This window comes from Nycticebus coucang, chromosome 3 (genome assembly GCF_027406575.1).
Source record: "Nycticebus coucang isolate mNycCou1 chromosome 3, mNycCou1.pri, whole genome shotgun sequence".
NCBI classification, from domain to species: domain Eukaryota; kingdom Metazoa; phylum Chordata; class Mammalia; order Primates; family Lorisidae; genus Nycticebus; species Nycticebus coucang.
The window spans coordinates 113,033,080-113,053,467 of NC_069782.1; the positions used below are offsets into that span (position 1 = coordinate 113,033,080).

The window sequence follows — 20,388 nt, forward strand, 5'->3', positions numbered from 1 at the left end:
CGGTCAGATCATTTTAACTGTTGTGATGGAAAAATGTGGAGACCCCAGAAGGCCAGCTTGAAGTTTCTCCTATACATATACATAGCACATATATTCGATGGGATGCTAAATTTCTTCCTACCCCTGAAATTTTATGATTACATTTTCATTAATAGTTGGATAAATGATAGATAAATGAGAAAAATGTCCCCTTAAAAATAAGAGGAGGATTTTCTGGGTTTACTTCCCTCAGATTTCTTAAGTAACATTATATTTTATTTACTTATTATTTTTCTTCATTTTATATAATAGCTGGCATACCATGGTTGGAAATAATGTATAGTAATCACAATAGAATAGAGGTATTAGCAACTGCTTCGATGTGAAGGTAAAAGAAAGGCTAAATACAGAAGAAAAAAAATCTCTGAAGTTCTATACCTGGATTTCTATCCCAACTGTAGGACATCAGCTATTCTCTATCATGAAGAAAATTAGTACCATATAAAAGATACTGTTACCTAAGAAATTTGAATGAAATGCACTTTAGCAAATCCTCCCATTTTTGATGCTGAATTCTTCCACTCTCATAAAATTGAAATTTTAAGGACAAACATAGTTTTTGCAAGGAACATGTTTTTAATACTTTGAAGTTTTTTATTTAAATACTGTGGACATGGTGGGTATTATTTTTATCTTTAGCAAGAATTGCGTGCGGTTAATATATTTCTAACTTTCAAACCTAGGTCAACCAAAATTTCTACTTTCTTTATGAAGCTCCCCGCACACATTATACAGGAGCTTTAGAATATGTGGAATTTATGGACACCCTGTGTAATCCTGTCATATAAGAACTTCCCAAGTAGTTAGATAGAAACAATTGGTGTCTACACATAGCTCAAATTATTGTAAACAATGAAGAATGAAAAATTAAGGAAGAAAGAGATTACTTCCAGGGTCCTGGAACATTTTGATAAAAGAAGAGGATGTGAGTATAATAAGATTTGTATTTTAGCCTAACAATATTGGAATCTAGATTTGACTCTATACCAAATATGTAATGGCCATTTTTACTGCTTAGCTGCACTGGGAAACTAGGTATTAGCTAAATTGTTACTTTTTATCTTTTATTTTGTTTTATTCCAATAAATTATCTTAGGAGCTTTGATTTGTTTTGTTTTCAAGGAGTAGATGCAAGAGAAATTAGTGGATGCTTCTGGTTACACGATGCAGCTAAATAGTCTTACAGTTGGCTTAAACTCGGGAAAGATTGTTGAAGACAATTTACGTGATCCATATTGTTTATATGCCTCTGAAAAATTAATTGTTTTATAGCATGAAGTATTGGTTTCTATGCACAGAATGATTTCATTTACTTTAATATTTGGAATGAACCCAACCAGTCAATTATCCTCTCCTCCTCGTAGAGCCTACTCTCTAAGCTTCATTGAATTAGGTTAATTAGAAAGGCAATGGACCCCTTGCAGCCACCTCCACAGCATTTTTAGAGAGGAATCCATTTCTGCTATAGCTGTCTACTTAAAGTCACAAATAACTTTTCCAGTACAACATTAACTATCCAGTTGTGATTGACACATTTCTATCTATATGTATATATGATAATAGTTTTCATAATACACATAGACAGTCATCCTTTGGAATCCATGGAGGATTGATTCCAGGGATTCCTCCCCCCAATGAAAATCCCCAAATTCAGGCCCAGTCAATACTTTAAATAAAATGGTGTAATTTCGTATATAACCTATACACGTTCTCCTATGTACAGGCACAGCATAACATTATTTTGGTCAATGACAAAACACATGTATGATTGTGGTTCCGTAAGATTACAATATCATCTTTAATGTACCCTTTCTATGTTTGGATGCATTTAGAGACACAAATACTTACCACTATGTTATAATAACTGCATATTCAGTACATTAATATGCTGTAGCCTGGCGGCTGTACCATAGAGCCTGCCTGTGTAGGACCTACACCATCTAGGTTTGTATGAGTATACTCTGTGAAGTTTGTACAATGACAAAATCACTTAATGACACCTTTCTCAGAAAAGGTGCCCCATGCTTAAGTGAGGGCATGGCTGTTAAATCACATCTGCATTAGTAATAATTAATATAACTTAAATGGTATGTAAAAAGTTGTTATACTATTTTGCTTTAAAATAATGACAAGAAAAAAATTGTGTATGATCAGTGTAGGTGCACCCATCCCTTTTGGTGTTTTGAACATTTTCAATCTGTAGTGGGTTGAGTCCACTGATCAGGAACCCCTGGCTATGGAGGGCTGACTGTATCTGTATATGCACTTGTGTGTATGTAAGTGTATATTTAGTTCCTAACAAAATCAAACACTGCTCTGGGGATGAGTAAAAAGTATTTACCTTAAAGTCACTAGTAGTATGAATTTGTTGAGTAAGACCTTTGACTGCCATCAGATATAATTTAAGTTTTTTATGAATAAATTCAAGATTATCTGAAGTTAGGAAGCATAAAGAGTGGGTTTTACTCTCTGGTTGATGCTAGGCCTGAATGGGTTACTTACCAGTTGGATTGTAGCACAGGAAGACATGGCGATTGGTGACATGAGGTCTCATTTTTAGTCATGTGTAGGATAGGCATTCCCTCCCTACCTTCTAACTTCTAATGATTATTTAGGATTCAAAAGCTTTGACTTCCTATATTCTTCTGGACTGCTTGCTATGCTCATGTACTGACCAGACATGGTAATACTAGATTTATAACATGACAGGAGACTTGATTTGTAATGACTTCTGTGATAAAAAAAAATAAATAAATAAGTAATTTTACTTTAGCTTCAAATGCTTTTCCTTTGAAAATGGACTTTATAACATTAACAGCCATAAGCCTAAGTTTCTTTCTTTTTTTTTTTTTTTTTGAGTCCTTATCCTGTGACAGGAACGGAAGTCAATACTTCAAGTGGGTTTTCTCGTTGAGTCATCAGAGCGTCACCCAATAGGCTCCTCTTTGAAGGGAATTACATTACATGAAATTGATGAGTAGGGAAATGAAGTTGAAATGATGAGGAAGTCATATCGATTTGCAAGTTCTTTTTCACTTAAGTTTATTCATACATTTTTAATTTATTCTTTGATATACTGTGTGGCCCGCTTTTTAAAAAAAATTATAAAGAAAGACTTAACTATAACTCTTAAAAGATCATAGGAATAAAACTGAAAATCTACTGAAAGATTTATTTAGTGAAAATATAGCCTGCATCAGTACCATATGAACCCTGTAATGGATAATATGTAAATCTCTCTGGAGAACCTAGAAAGAAAGAAAAAAGAGCTGCATAGTTATTTCTCTGAATTAAAAAAAAATAAGTTAATAAACAGGGTAAATGATGGATCAAGTTTCAATTTTGATGAAAAGGAACTATTTAAATGAAAATGACTTGAGAGGCAGGTATGGTGACTCACACCTGTAATCTGAGTACTTTGGGTGGATCAGGCAGAGGAAACACTTGAACAGGAGTTCAAGAGCAGTCTGGGCAACATAGAAGTAAATGACCCTAAATATATACTTTTTGAAGGAAACAAAACAAAACAAAACACAAATCCCAATATTTAAGGCTGTAAATGACGGACTGACTGGCATGTCTTTTGAAATATCACAAAAGATTTAACTCTGTTAGTATTTTTATTGTGATTATAATTATTTTAATTTTTGTTGGTGTTATAGATAAAAGAACACAGATCTTTTTCAGGAACATATGAATGATAATACTGTACAAATGCCTTTTCTAACACTTGGTGCCTATTCTAAATAAGAGGACAATTGAGGGGGAATGAGTTTAAATAATGTACATATTTTCAAACAGCTGGTAAGTGGTGGATCCACAACTGGACTCTAGCTGGTCAGTTCTGGGGCCAGCTGTCTTACCTTCTGTGATATGAATATCAGATTAAGTATAATTAAATTTTTCCTTAATGACACCATTTTTATTATGAGAAAAGGAAATTTTCGTGTAAGGGGAATCCCATCTTCAGTAACACCTGTTCTTCAAGCACCTGTTGAAGGTCAACACCTGTTCATTCCTTTATTATCATTAAATATGCCTCTTTACCCAAAGTAATAATAATCCTTCTTCCAGCTGATATTGATAGAACCATCCAGATTTCTTATTGTGCAGTGTATCCCATCTTTTTTACTTATTTGTGTCCTTATAGTAAAAAAGATCAAGGAAATGGATGGATTTTAAATATTATATGGATACTACAAATGTTAAGTAAAAAGTTTTCTTGGCAAAAGGGGAATTTTGCAAATCAAGAGAGGAGGTGAGGGACCATATTGTCCTAATATGCTCAGGGTATTCTGACAATTACCTGCAGATTCCAACATTGTGTTAGAATACCGGCTGCCCAGATCTGAAAATCTTGGGAGCTGTGGGATGATACGGTCACCACTGCAGGGCTCGAGAAAGAGAAGTTTCTGGATCAATGCGTACCTCAGCTTCAGTGTCACCACTAAGCTAGAATGAACATCTATGTTAAATTCTTTGATAATTTTTTAATATTTTTACTTGTATCCTATCTGCCTTGGCTATGTTGTCTTCTCTCTCTCTTCTAAACTTTGGGTCTAAAGCAATATGGTAATAAAAATCTTGAGAGATTTGAGAGAAGATTTGAAATCTTGAGAGATCAAGTATTCTGTTAGGAAAAAAATTAAAGGAAAAAACAAAACTTTTTTTTGGAATATGTCAGCAGTAGATGCTGCTGAGTTTTAATCACAGAGTGAGCTGAGAACAAGAAAAATATTTAGATCCTCATGAAGATACAAAAAAAAGAAACATTAAATGTAATACGAACCTGGATACATTGTTTTTATTTCACTACTTTAATTATTGTTAAAAACCTTCTCCTAGTTATAAACCATTGGTTTTAGAAAGGAAATCTCAATGGCCCCTTCCTTTAGGAAGGTGCAAATGTGTACTGCCAAAGCAGTTGCTGGGGCTGGTATTATGCACCATCATGCCAAGATGCTAGTGTTAATGTTAGTTGACCTGCCCATAGTAAATTATTCTTGATCAGAGAGTAAAATGCCATTTAATTCTCAAATGTGTATTGACTTATTCAGCAAGCAATTTTTCAGTGGTGAATTATGTAAGGTATTTGCCAACTTACACGTACATAGGCCTTAAAGGTACTCTTGAACATATGTACAGCTAAAAAAATGCCATTAACAGCTGATCTGTCCTTTGGGGTATACTTCCTTAGGTTATCTATTTGCCATTTCAGTCAAAAAATAAAATGATTAGTGTCCCTCAAATTTTGTGTTTTATGTGCAAGTATATTAAACAGTGGAAGAAAATTCCTGCCATTTAGAAAAGCATGTATGTTAGGGAGAATGTGTGTGTTTAAATATTATTTAGGTTTCTTTTTTTTTTTGTAGAGAGAGTGTCTCACTTTATGGCCCTTGGTAGAGTGCCGTGGCCTCACACAGCTCACAGCAACCTCCAACTCCTGGGCTTAAGCGATTGTCTTGCCTCAGCCTCCTGAGTAGCTGGGACTACAGGCGCCCGCCACAACGCCTGGCTATTTTTTGGTTGCAGTTTGGCCGGGGCTAGGTTTGAACCCACCACCCTCGGTATATGGGGCCGGCGCCTTACCGACTGAGCCACAGGCGCCGCCCATTATTTAGGTTTCTTTTTGCAAAAGAATAATGGTTATTTCCAAAATTTCCTAGGCAGAAAAGTCAATTACTAATAATATTATAAAGAAATATTATAGACTTATTATTATTAAATTGCTGAAATAATCTTTCAAACAGAACCTCCTCGTTGCTGTAATTACACAGTGGTTTAACATTTAGGCTCATTTTATGCCTTAAGAAAATGCATGTGATACATTTTACATCATATTCCTCAAGCCACATTCATATTTATGGAATCTCTGTATATTCTTGCGTCCTATCTTAAGGCGATGAATTCTCTTGATATTTATCATTTATTCTTGTGTCTTTAAGAAGATACATTTTTATTTGCATAGCCACAACTCTTCTATGTGGTATAAGTTTAATAAAATGGATCACTTGAAAATGATTGTTCTAAGCAAAAGGACATTAGTGTTTAGTAAAGAGATCATTGATTTCTGTATGAGGGAAAATAGGATTTGAGTTGCATCAGTTCTGTTTGCATTCAACATGTAAAAGGCATGGGGTCGGGCGGTGCCTGTGGCTCAGTCAGTAGGCGCCAGCCCCATATACCGAGGGTGGTGGGTTCAAACCCAGCCCCGGCTGAACTGCAACCAAAAAAAAAATAGCTGGGCGTTGTGGCGGGCGCCTGTAGTCCCAGCTACTCTGGAGGCTGAGGCAAGAGAATCGCTTAAGCCCAGGAGTTGGAGGTTGCTGTGAGCTGTGTGATGCCACGGCACTCTACCCGAGGGCAATAAAGTGAGACTCTGTCTCTACAAAAAAAAAAAAAAAAAAAAAAAAGGCATGGGGTCTTTAACAGAGTAGGAAAAAGATTGGCGATATATGCTCATTCGACTCTTATTCAAAAACTGTCTATAATTCAGCCTTCTGAAAAACAAATAAAGAAGCAGGCACCAAAATATTACATTGGGATTGTGTGTTATTCTAGTGAAGTAATCCGGACATGTCTTAAAGAAGAATAGCTTCTATTGCTTGTCTACAGACTAGTTTTGTCTTTCACATTAAGATTTATGTTTTATGGATTTGCTTTAAGTTAAAAGAAAAAAAAACAAAAACAGTTCTCACCATAGGAGATTCAGCTACTTTTAAAAATCTCTTTCTTTTTCTTCCTTTCTGTTAGTTCGGAGATATTTCTCTTCATATCAGAAGTTTTATTGAATGAATTGTGGTATCAGACTCTGGTATTCCAGGAATTTCCTTTTGTCCAGGATAAAATTCACTAGTAACTCCTGTGATGGACAGAGACGGGAACAGAGTCATGTCTGTTAAAGTGAAACAAGAAATACATGATGAAATTCACCACATGTTTAAAATGTATGCCTCCCACCTTCTTCAACTCCTGAAAATCACTTACAAATAGTGTTCTGAAGAGCTTCCTTGCTTTTTAGACAAAGAAAGTTGTATGTCTTATGCTATATAAATAATTGAATATGTTCTGCTCCAAAACAGATTTGTAAGCTAGCAAGGATTTAAGAGCATGATCTTTGTGGAAGGATGCATATGAGTTGAATGTGTTTTCAAATAATTTTCTTTGGTTTTCAGGTACAATTCTGGTGGACAACATGCTGATCAAAGGGACTGCGGGAGGACCAGACCCCACCATAGAACTTTCCTTGAAGGACAACATGGACTACTGGGTGCTGTTGGATCCTGTGAAGCAAATGCTTTTTCTGAACAGCACAGGCAGAGTTCTGGATAGAGATGTTCGTATTTCTTTTCCCTTTACCTCCTGTGTTATAACTTTATTTAATACAAATATCTGCATGTATTTGATAGGATATGAAATTTTCTTTATAATTTATTTCCTGGACATATCAACAGCATTTATTTTTTAACTCTTTGAGAGAAGAATAAGAAAAGAAGGGAATTCTGTGTCTGAGAGAACCATTATATTTCCCCTTTAACATCCCGGAAGACTATTTAAAGAGAGCAGAGTGTTTAGAATAAAGAGGTAATAAGTTTGGCAAGGTAAAACAAGCATTGCCATACTCCATTTCTAAACATGCTTACCCTAAGTTTCCAGTTTATGAAATCCAGATGTCAGATACTCCGTTTAGTGACCCTGAATCATCTCCCATCATTGCCCAGGGTTTATGCTCTGCTTTACAATAGGTTACGAAGTCTATGGTTCTTTCACCTATTTCACGTCTAAAATTCAGAGTGTTTAATAAATCTCAATTTGCCTCTCATTTGAGCGCAGTTTACTATATCTTTTATTGCCTGTGAACCTTTTTATTTCTTGTGAATCATGTTTTCCTGCTGCCACACTGTTTTTAGGGCGGCATTTATCAAAACATAAAGCTTTTTATTCTGAAAATTATTCACCCAGTGCCTGTTTTATGTGAAGCATAGACCATTGCTGTGACGGAGGTAGTAAGATAAATCAATGTTTTTAGTCCAAATCTAATCACAACTGGAGGTTATCGTTTCATTCAATTGCAAAATAATATCAGCTTATAGTAAACATATCAAAAATTTTTTTTTTTTTTTTTTGTAGAGACATAGTCTCACTTTATGGCCCTCGGGTAGAGTGCTGTGGCATCATACAGCTCACAGCAACCTCCAACTCCTGGGCCTAAGCGATTCTCTTGCCTCAGCCTCCCGAGTAGCTGGAACTACAGGCGCCCGCCACAACGCCCGGCTAAACATATCAAAAATTTTACAAAGAATATGTATGAAACTAATTTTACCATCTAGGAAAAATGTCACTTATTATTTCAAGCATATGTGTGTTTGTCTGTATTAGTGATCTTCAACCAGTGTGCCCCAGCACACTGGTGTCCCATGAGAGGCTTTTAAAAGTGCTGCAAACATTTTTACAGATGATTAATTAAATCTTTTTGAACTAAGCTCAAAACACAGTAAGGACATCCTTTTTTTTTTTTTCTCCTTTTTTTATTATCAACGCAATTTAAGTATGCAAAGATGTATGTGTAAAAATGTTCACTGCCACATCCTTGTAATCTTTAAAAGCTACGAACATACTTGAGGTTCAACATAAGGGATTGTTTAAATAATATCCTGACTTGTTCATCCAATAAAACATTTTGCAGCTATTAAAATATTTATTTGAACATACATTCATTCAAATTGAAACATGAGCGACATAATGTACAGTAAAACCCACTTTTAATTAATAAGTGTTATAAACATATATACCAGTGTTCTTCAACCTTTTTTATCTCACAGTGAATTTGAAACTGTAGTTAAACTTCTACAGCATACTTAAATTGCATTGAGGAGGGAGAGTGTTAAGGGTATAATACGATAGAAATGAAAAGTAATTTGGTTTTAGGACAATTGTAAGTTTAGCCCACCTTTCTTTGTGTGTGTTCTCTTTTCTCGTCCCTGCAGATCAGGCTCCTTTGCACACTTACTTTGGTCTTCTGTTTCCTTGTTTTGCATTTGACTTTAGTTTCTTTTTATTTTCAAACCATGCTAGTTCCCTATAAAGTTTCACATAGTGGCTATTAAAGACTGCTTGTAGCCAGGAAAGGAAGAGTGCAATCCCACGATAGATCCTTATTCAGTTGTATCTATCTTTACAGCAGAGAAAAATATTTTCTTTTTTTTTTTTTTTTTTTTGTGGTTTTTGGCTGGGGCTGGGTTTGAACCCGCCACCTCCGGCATATGGGACCGGCGCCCTACTCCTTGAGCCACAGGCACCACCCGAGAAAAATATTTTCTTAATGGGAACATTTTGAACCATTATGACCACATAGACCTAGAATAAATTTAATATGAACAAAAAAAATAAACCAATGATCTTTGTGAAAATTTATGAGGATGAAAATAAAGCACAAAAGTGTCCAATTACCAAATGTTTGTATCTAATTATAAATGTTTTATATGAGATTGTATCACTATGGAATAATTGACAACCTTCAAGTCTGGTCCATAATTTTTCTTTTCCTAATGGTCATCATTTTTGTTCCCTATTTTTGTTTTTGTTCATTAAAGTTAAATTTTTTTTAAAAAGGAGATGGTATAAAATCAAAAGTCACAAATTATAAAAGAACAAAATATGATGTGTGGTGGGATAATGAAAAGTCCTAAAAAGGATCACCACATAAGAATCTTTGAAATGAGAAATTCTTGTCTCATCTGGCCAATATTCTCAAATCACTATTTGGTATGAGTGATTAATGGTCATTATAACATCAAATAATCATAATTTGAAGAAAAATATGACTCTGATACAGCTTTTTAATAGTTACCTGAAAATCCCAGCAAAATATTAAAAGCTTAGGAACAGAGAGACATTGTGTTCATGACTATACCAAACGTCTTAACTTCTTTTCTTTCATACCCTAACCTGGTAACTAGACCGTGAGCTTTTATTTCTCTGCCCAAGCTAATATTATTTAACTGCTAAATTTGCTAGTTTAATTTCTGCATTTGATCTTAAATCTGCATCCATCAGCACAATTTTAGCGTAATTCTTTTTAGTTCTCACTTAGATAATAGAATTGATCTCCATGTGGTCTTTCTTGAATCAACCATTTCTGGATTTTCTGCCCTAACCCAGAATTCTGACCTTGTGAGGAGACAGCTATCCCTTGCAACTGTTCTATATCTGACCCTTGAGTTTTCCTAAATTCAAGCTGCAATCTGTTTATATCACTTCTTTTTACTTAGAAATATATATAGATTATTATATTTAAAAAACTGAATTGTTTCCTAAATACAATCTACTTAATTCTTACAATGTATTCCCTGGTACTTTTTCAAACCAAAGCTTTTAGGTCACCATTCTCCAGTGCTATCAGGTGAATTGTATTTGCTGTCCAGAAATGTCTTGTTTGCTGAATTGGTAGAAATTTACTTTGGTATTGATGATAGCACTCGTATGCAATTCCTTATTCTAAAATCCATAATCTTTAATATCCTTTTCGGCTTCCCTTATATACATGTAGTTATTTATGTTTTTCACGTAGCAGTGTTACAGGATTTGCTAATAATGCCCAAAGACAATGTCTTGTTAATCCTAACACACATTGAATTTTGTATATAACAAATACCTACAATTAAATAAACTAAATATCCTTAATAAATCATTGTGAAAAAAATCTGCAAATGTATCTATGCACATGTATTACGTATAACTAATTATATTTTCAACTTGGTATTTTCTTTTTAGGCCATTTCCTCTGTAAACATACTATTATTCATTGTGAAACTTAATTTGTGGAAGACACAACTCTAGCCAGCCATTTTCTTTAAGTTTATGTCTTTATTTAAGTCATTTCAGGGCTGGTTAGAGTTCAGAAGATTTAACAACTAATTGATCACAACCAATTACAGATTCTTTTGTTCTTTCTCCACTCTGACTGCTTACCTTCAATAGCCTTTAAAATAGATCTAAATTAAAAGAAAAATACCCCCTATAAAACACTGATTTCCTTTTATTACTCTGATTATTTGTGGAATAATGAAGATTCTTCAGTAAAATGTCTCAAATATTTGGGCAGGAAAATCAGGACAAAAACATTCATAAATGTGAGGATCAGATAACTTTGCCTATACTTTATGAAAAATAAAATCACTCCTTACAGGTTTGTTAAAATTGTATTTTCCCCTTAGATCATTAAGACTGACAAATAAAATAGTTTCTAAAAAAAAAAAAAAATACCCTGAAATTGAAAATGTATGCTGTAATCTACAATCCACAGGTCAAATATCCCTGATCAAAAGTTGACTTTGGATGTTGAATCCTAATTGATTGTTTGAGAAACTCATAAATAGTTTTCTATTTTATCTGTGTCATTTTTTCAAACTACAAAATTTGTACCTATTTATTGGCATATTTTCTTCTTTTACTTCACACTCCCAGCCCACTTTTCAATGATAACCACAATTAAGAGTTAATGTGTATCATTCCTGACACATACGTCAAAACCTGCGTACACATAGGTACATTAACACACAGATATGCAAGAATGTATTCAGAGTATTATGTTAAGCATTCACTTCTAAACTGAAACCCTAGTTTTCATGTCTAGCCATATGTGAATGGTAATTGTTCTAAATAATTACCACAATACTATTGTTACATAGCTGTTGTTTCTTCTTTGTTTCATTCAACAAAGAGAATCAGAACAGATAAAATTTCTGGGACTTATTTTAGCCACCGGTTATCAAAAATAAACCAAAATTTCCCAGTACATCCTCAAGCATGTTGGAATCCCTCAACTCTCACTAATCGACTTAGTAGAACTGTACTTGATGTATTTACGACCTTCTTAGACAGCAGAATATAATCTATTCCAACGCAGAATTACAATGTGTGTTATATATTAGCCACAGGGAATTCTTGCCTTCAGCATTATCCATTATGGTTAGAATTTATTACCCTCTTACTTCTATCAAGCTACTAACAGTTGCACAGGGAGCTAAAGTTGGGAATGACAACACTTCCAGGTGACCTGGTTATATCTGATTTATGAGTACTCAGCAGCACTAAGTGGGGGTTCAGGGCACAGCACATTTGATCCACTATTTGAAAGGACTGTGACCTTCCTGTCCCAGGTCTACCACTCAGAGTAGAATTAGAAGTTGAGATGGAATGGTTTTATAGGTCTCTCTTGTAAGAGTTAGAAGATAAATACCTTTAGAAGGACATAATTCACCTGATTGTCTTCCCAGAGGCGAGGCAAGGGCTAATAGTATGTGTTTTTATTTTACAATTAAAATATGCATCCTCTAGGTTTAATTCTACAATGAAAATATGCATAAAGACTGTTAAAGCAAGCTTTTAAAATCTGAAATTAAAAATGGAGGTCATCTAATTCAAATTATTTTGTGGAAACTTCTAAGAGCCTTTTTTAAATGGTCTTTTGTAATGAAGCTTGCAGATTTTCAGGGATGAGATTTGCTTTAGACAATAGTCCATTCTCACCCTGTTCCTCTTTAGATTAAGAGAAAATTTATTGAAAGTATGCTTTGTAATATTTTTATTCATTTTTTTTCTACTCTTAGGATTACGATGCATAAGCTAATAGATATTTGCATAACAACCAGTTAGATTTCTGGCAAATTTTGCCTTCTTTACTTTAAAATCCTTGAATTTTATGGTGCATTTTCAAAGTATTCAAAGTTCACTTTCTAATCACTTGTAAAATGGTGCTTTTTATTAACCAGCTATTTCTGCCTCTGATAGTATTAATAAATGTGAATGTTGCATTAGTGCTCCAGCAGCTCATTTGCAGTACAGGCATGTAATATCAGCTTTTAGCTACCAAAATTTCACAGTTATATTTTCAAATTAATTATGTTTTGATGATAGATTTTTTCTATTATAAATCAAAAGATACCAATATATTATTGTAAAAATTTACCATTTTTATAACCCATTATTCTGACATAAGATGACTTTGAACCTAGTCTTCAGACATTAAATGTTTTATGAATCTTTTTGAACTTTATTTCATTCACAGATTTAATTTTTATACACATGACCTTGTTATCTTTATTTAAATTGATTATTAAAAGTGAAATGGGGTAGATACCATAACACAAAGCTATGTGGCAATTCATTAAAGGCCTTTTTTCACATGTCAATAATGCTTTTAGTCTTTCTATATACCATAATTTAGACAGATATAAAGCAATTCAAGTGTCTTTTTCTTTGGTGGTCATGAAATATCTTCAGATTAAACAAAGCTTTGCTTTAGTTTAGAAGTAGTTTCTACAGCATCCTTCTCATTTATAAACAAGGCATGCAATATTTTTAATGAACCTATGCTAGCTCCCAGTGTTTATTGCCATGTTTTTAATTGGTTTTAATAGAACATTTATTAATTTTATAATCTAAAATTATTAGTTCATATAGATTTTATTCTTTCATTGTTTTGTAAGTTTTTTTTAGTTTCCATCCATTTGTGTTAATACGTGCCCAGTATGCAATAGTTCAATATAATATTTACAATGAATGGTGTAACTATTATCCCAATTTTTAGAGATGAACAAACTAAGCAGAGAGATTCTGTGACTTTCACTGGTTCATAAAGTTTGCGGTTTATGGAATAAGAATGGAATACCAGCCTGTTTGACTCTTGCTAATATAATCGCCTATCTTAGGCGTAGGACCCGTTCCTGGGTAGAGGGATATAGTCATGACTAAATAATACCCAGGTTTATGAAGCTTCCAGTCAAGTGAAGGGAGACAAACTGCAACAAATGTGTCAGATATCTAACATGCCAAGTAGTGGAGAGAAAGCCAATAAGAAAAGCAAATAGAAGGTTGAAAGGAGAGGGCAGGCAGGAGACGAGGTATCTAAAATGGTGTGTTCAGAATGGGTCATTTTGATAACATTACATACGTAGAAGGAAAATTTTATGATCTCAAAAGAGATTTTAAAAATCACTAAAAAATATTTTGTAGCATTCACTACTCTAAGTGTCAAACAGATGTAGGTGTGAATCTCAACCCTACAAGCTCTTAGCCATGGGATCCGAGTAAATAAGTCTCTCTTTAATAACACTTTTCCTCTTCAAGGAAAGTGTCACAGAAATATTCAGGATAGTGAGCACATGGAATGTATTGTATGTATTGAAGAATTCTTTGTATGACAGAAATTGATATCCCGACACAGCCATTATGCTATTACTTAGATAAATTATGCTATAGACTTACAATGGAGTATTGTTAAATCACATAACTTCTCAGACGTATACACTATATTTACAAACCTGGGATGATAGTCACTGTGTATTTATCATAGGCAAACATGTGGAGAGAAGAAAAAAATTAGCAAAATAAGCATTTATATATATATATAATATGAGTGAGTTGAGTTTGTTGGGTTCTATATTTTCTTCTTTTGACTAGCAATATATGAACACAAAAGTTATTCAATCTCCCTTCTCAAAAGACTTATTAATTAAAAAAAAATAGAAGTTCATAGCTTCCTTAGCCTTTGGAGGGATAAAATTTGTTTCATCTCATCAAATCTAAGTATTAGTTTTGTGATTGTATTCCTCAGCTGTCCTCTGTGTGCACAGTGCTATCTGAAATCCATATATGGAGACAGAAAATGGAACAGTGTTAATAATCAAGATTGTGGCTTGGTGCCTGTAGTACAGTGGTTATGGCACCAGCCATGTACACCAAGGCTGGTAGGTTCAAACCCAGCCCAGACCAGCTAAACAACAATGAAAACTACAAAAAAAAAAAAAAAAAGATATCTGTATCTATATATAGAGATATATATATAGCCAGGCCTTGTGGTGGGTGCCTATAGTCCCAGTTACATGGGAGGCTGAGGCAAGAGAATCACTTAAGCCCAAGAGTTGGAGGTTGCAGTGAGCTGTGATGCCATGGCCTACTGAGAAGGACATTGTGAGACTCTATCTCAAAAATAATAATAATAGTAATTATGATTGTCTTAAAATCCTGCAAAGTGATCAATGTTTTCTATATTATCATAATTTAAAAATGAACAAGTATAGAAAATTGTATTGTACAAGTAAGTGCTTTGACAGTGATGAGAAACTATGCTTTCATGTGGTATGTTAAAGGATACAATTTCTATATTGCAGCCACCAATGAATATACACTCCATTGTAGTGCAAGTCCAGTGCATCAACAAAAAAGTGGGCACTGTCATCTACCATGAAGTGCGAATCGTGGTGAGAGACAGGAATGACAACTCGCCCACATTCAAACACGAAAGTTACTATGCCACAGTCAACGAGGTCAGTTTCTATCTACTCTCTCTAATGTCCTTTTTGTTAATATATGTAACTAATATTTAATAGTGTAAATGTTTATAGGTGATTCCTTTATAACAATGGGCTTAACTATTTTTAAAAACCATGCAAACATTTTAAACAATAGTACTTGGAAGAAATATATGGTAGTGATTTCAGGAACTCACTTTGCCATAGTAAAAATTCAATATAATTACAACAATGACCAAAGAAATTATAATTTCCAACATCTTAGAGTATTTGTCGTCTAAATTCTCATGCATGATTACTGAGAAACAGCAATAGGAGTTATTTATCATTATTGTAAAGCAATGGATTAATGTCTTTGTATCCTGAGGTGGTCATACTAATGAAATACTGTAAGAAATATCTAGGACTATATTAATGTAAAATTATTTCCTCATTTTTAAAATCAAGTTTTGAAAAATCTATAAAATTTAAATATAAATTCCAACTGAATTCTTATAAGAAAATGATGCTATAATGAGAAAATAGTAAATATTATTATTATTTCATTATAAAGTACGGTTTTTGTTGACGTTTTGCTTTGTTTTGTTACTTTTTGAGCCAAAATTAGTGAGTCAAAACTCCTTTTCATGTTTTTATCTTTTGTAAAAATAGTGGTCACGTCATTAATTTTTTAGTTAGTCCATTAAGCTGAAAAATATTTCTAGAGTGTTTCTAACATCTCTATTATGTGTACTTAAGACACATGAAAGAAATGAATCGCTTAGTATGATAGTATATATTTTAGTAGATTATCTTGATCTCTAAGTTTTTTTAAATCTTAAAAAATGCATATCTACTTATAGAAAGAAATCAGTATAATTTGAATATTAAATCGAGCATTTGGCTTTTAATTTCTATGTTCTTTTTGAAATATATGAAATTTTATATATATCAATATTCTTGTATTCATAAAAATTGAAGAAATTGTGTTTCATGTAATGTGATACTTCCTAGGTTACATTACTAAAGAAAACCTCACAAACCCGTTTTAAATTTAATAGGACAAAATGCTGATCGGTACCTCTTTGAGCAATTTTTGTTTAACAAGTTTTTGGTGTAATGACAGATGCCAATCAATAATCAACTAGGTAGTTTTAAATATGTTAGCATCTGAAGTCTATCCTGTGAATTAGAATTTTTTTTTGTTTGGTTGAGTGCTAACTTCATCTTGGTAAAAACTGATAGATGAGTTATCTTAGGTAATAAATCTACTTATAAAATATGCTTGTAGGTGATACTTAATTGCTCCTGCAGGTCTGTCCTTAGTTAATTTTTTATACAGAAATTTATAGAGTTTTTTGAATTTCAAACCATTCTATATGATTTGACTACTTCCAATCCCCTCTCAAGCCTTTATAGTGCCTCACTGAAATATAACTTTTCTCAAATATTTTAATCATGTTACTCTAGTGTTCAAAAATTTTTCAATTTCTCATTATTTTTAGGTAGAAAAAAGGCCACCTCTTTTGGCAGACTATGAAGATGTTCCCAAATGTGACCATTTGTCAGTGTATTCTTAGCTTTAAATTCTCTCTATTAATACTTCACTATGTTGGATGGCACCTGTAGCTCAAAGAAGTAGGGTGCCGACCCCATATGCTGGAGGTGGCAGGTTCAAACCCAGTGCTGGCCAAAAAACGCAAAACAAACAAACAAACAAAAAAAAAAACTTCACTATGTTTAGATAAAATTCCTCATGTCTCAAGTATTTTCACTTTTTGGACTATGCTGTCACTGTTCCTCTTACTTAGAATGAGAGCCTCCTTACATTGCAAGTTTCCAAGTTTGATCTCTCTTTTAAAGTTTAACTAAACACTTATTTTTCTGAAGTCATCCCTGATTTAAAAGAGAAATCCAACTTGTTTGATCTTCAGTTCTTCTAAACCCCAAACTCCTTCCAAATCTGAATAATTATCAATTAGAGTGGTACAATATATAGAAAAGTTAAATATTTTAAACAATATTTTGAGAAGCCTGGGTTCTTTCTCAAAGTTGTTCATATATGGTTGAGCTGATAATTCTCCCACAGTGCATTTCCCTATGCCCCAGAGCAGCAATGCTATCCCATTGGCATAATGGTCGTGTCGTCTATGATTTAATGCTGTAAGACACGTGTACTTGGGGATCATATTTCCAACCTCTGATTTTGTCCATACTGTCTCAGATCTATTTTCTTGGAAAGAAAAATCAAAGGCATATTTGAAGCTCTAAATAGCATAACAAGAAAAACTTGAAATTTAGCTATTACTCTCATTCTTCATTTGAGTATTTCTTCTTTGAGTAGTGACTGCACTTTTCTGGTTTGACATGAATTCTTTATGGGAAAAATATGTTAAAATTATGTGTGTGTATGTGTGTGTGTGTGGATATGCTCGTCTCTAGGTACAATGCTATCTGTAAAATAAAACTATGTGAAATGGGTTTATTTTGTGCAAGATTACAACATATTTTTCATAATTTCTCCATTTGTTTTAATATATAAAGTTTATGCAATTAAGACCAGATCAATCTAAAAAAGATTCTAAAAAAATCATTTAAAGTTTAGTAGATTGTTAATGTGAAAATATTTTTCACTTCATTAAAATACAAAAGAGAGGCCTAAAGTTATTATCACAGGATAATAAAAGAAGCTTCCCCATTTAAAGTCTTCACTGGTTAGACTTCTCATTCACTGTGAGAAAACTGAGACCTGAAGTAGTAGCATAAATTGACAGTTAGACAGTAAATTGTTCACAATGTTGGGAATAAAAACCAAGTCATTGGTTCAGTCAACACTTCACTGATAACAAGCATCCTAATATACTAAATTATAAGCACTTTCATGTACCTGATTTTAAAAATAAATATCAGGGTTTATATTTATGGTATTATATCACAGTATAATTAAAATGAAAACTTGTATAAAGGCTTTAAATGTTGTCCTCTGACCTTTTATGTAAACATGTTCTATTAGTTTGTTAAAAATGCACCAAAACATTATGAATGCTTTCATTTACATGTTGGGTAAGCAATGTAACAAGGTTTTTACTTTCTTGTTTGTGATCAAGACATAGGCATTGCAAATATTTTTATCGTTTTGGTTAATTAGAGATACGCAATTACTTTAGGACAATTGGATCATTAAGAAACAGTCCAGCTGGTTTCAAGAAAAAATCGCACAGTTCATTGGTTGCTCATCATTCTTTAACAATTTTTGGAAGAGTAGTCATTCCTGAGAGTGATGTCTTTAATAACGCATGCATCCCACCCCCTCCCCCAAATTCTTTTGATATAAGCAAAGAAGGACAAGTCAAGGCAGACATAATGTTTTGTTTGTGAAAAATTTATCTCAAGTTAGTGTAAGTTACATTTGTTCTAGTAACCTCTTTGCAGAGGTAAAATTTTTCAGTCAATATTAGCTTATTATTTTTGTTACCTTGAGGCAAGATGGAAGGAAAAATATAAACCTCTAATAGCATGTTTTAGCATTGGTATATTAAAGTAAATTGAAATTTAATATTCATGGAGCGATTTTTATACAATGAGTACTGCTCTACAGTCTGTACTATACTCATTATCTTATTTAGTTCTCACAGTAGCCTTACTTAGGAGGTTTGGGAAGTCACATAACATTCCCAAGTACATTTACTTATGGTAAAATTAAGATATTAGCCCAGGTTTATCAAACTTCAGAAAATGTATGTATAGCTATCATAGTGCACCCTTTCACTGAAGTATGAAACATCTAGCTGAAGGGAAGCAGCATTTGTAGGATGATGATTTCTAATAGGACCTTTTGACCATATGCATTTAATAGGCCATTTTGGCTCTGTCTACTTCATATATAATTATTCCATATAACATATATATCATAATCAACATCAAGTATTGAGGGTAATATTGACAATTCATTGAAGCTGATTCCAATATTAAAATGAAATATACTTTACATCTTTTATAAGCTTCAGTTGTGCTGTGTTTATATTTTGAAAAATGGTGTTGCTTTGATACAAGATTTTCAACCAACAATTTCTTTTTCAAAATTCAAATTTCAATTATTTTGAACTTATAGTATACAGTTTATATAAGCTTTTTAATTTTGCCTTTAACAAAGAATAAAATATGTTTTTCAGGTCTGAAGGTCAAAAGATTTGCTTTTAATTTAATCAGGATTAAGTGATATTGGGCAGCTCGTTGAAATTTCCATTGTCAGGTGAATTATGGACCCCAACCTAAACCTGAATGACTGCTACCTATTTGCAGATGACTCATGAACTAAAATGGCTTTAACATATTTAAATGTTGGGGAAAAAAGAACTAAAAGAAGAATAAGATTTGTGACATAAAATTTTATAATATTCAATTTTTAGCAACCGTAAGTAAAGTTTATTGCAACATAGCCATGCCTGTGCACTTCACATTGTGGCATATGTGCTACAATGGCAGGTTTGAGCAGTGGTAACAAACCAGTACGGCCCTGCCAAAGTGGAAGTATTTACAATATGGCTCTTTAGAGAAATGTTTGCTGAGCCCTGAAAATTTAGTCTATTTGACCTGTGTTAAGATATCAAATAGCTAGAGGTAACATACATATTAGATTTAATGCATTTACTTTAGTGACAAGAGTGTGTGTGTGTGTGTATGCACATGTATGTGTCTGTGTATGCAGCCATATCTTGGCGATATTGCAGGCTCATAGTTCTAAAACACAATGTGCACACCTTAATTTAAGAAGCTACTTTGTTCCTAACCAATGTAAATGATCATCTGAGCCCTCAGTGAGTCAGCACCTTTTTCCTAGTGGAGGGTCTTGCTTCAGAGTTGCTGCTTGTTGATTGATCAGGGTGGTAGTGAAAATTGTGGTGGCTGAGGCAATTTCCTAAAATAAGAGAAAGAAATTTGTTGCAACACTTGACTCTTCCATTTATAAGAGATTACTGTGTGGCACACAATGCCATTTAATCTCATTCCACCCAGAATAGAACTTCCTTCAAAATTGGAGCCAATCGTCTCCAAC

General features: G+C 33.4%; 1 protein-coding gene across 1 annotated transcript in view; it reads left to right on the forward strand.

Moving 5' to 3' along the window:
* LOC128581091 (protocadherin-15-like) overlaps positions 1-20,388 on the forward strand; it is a 724,065-nt gene that overhangs the window by 278,157 nt on the left and 425,520 nt on the right. Inside the window, exons 5-6 of the mRNA XM_053583500.1 lie at positions 7,215-7,375; positions 15,213-15,368. Coding sequence (XP_053439475.1) covers positions 7,215-7,375; positions 15,213-15,368 — 317 coding nt within the window. The remainder of the gene's footprint in view (positions 1-7,214; positions 7,376-15,212; positions 15,369-20,388) is intronic.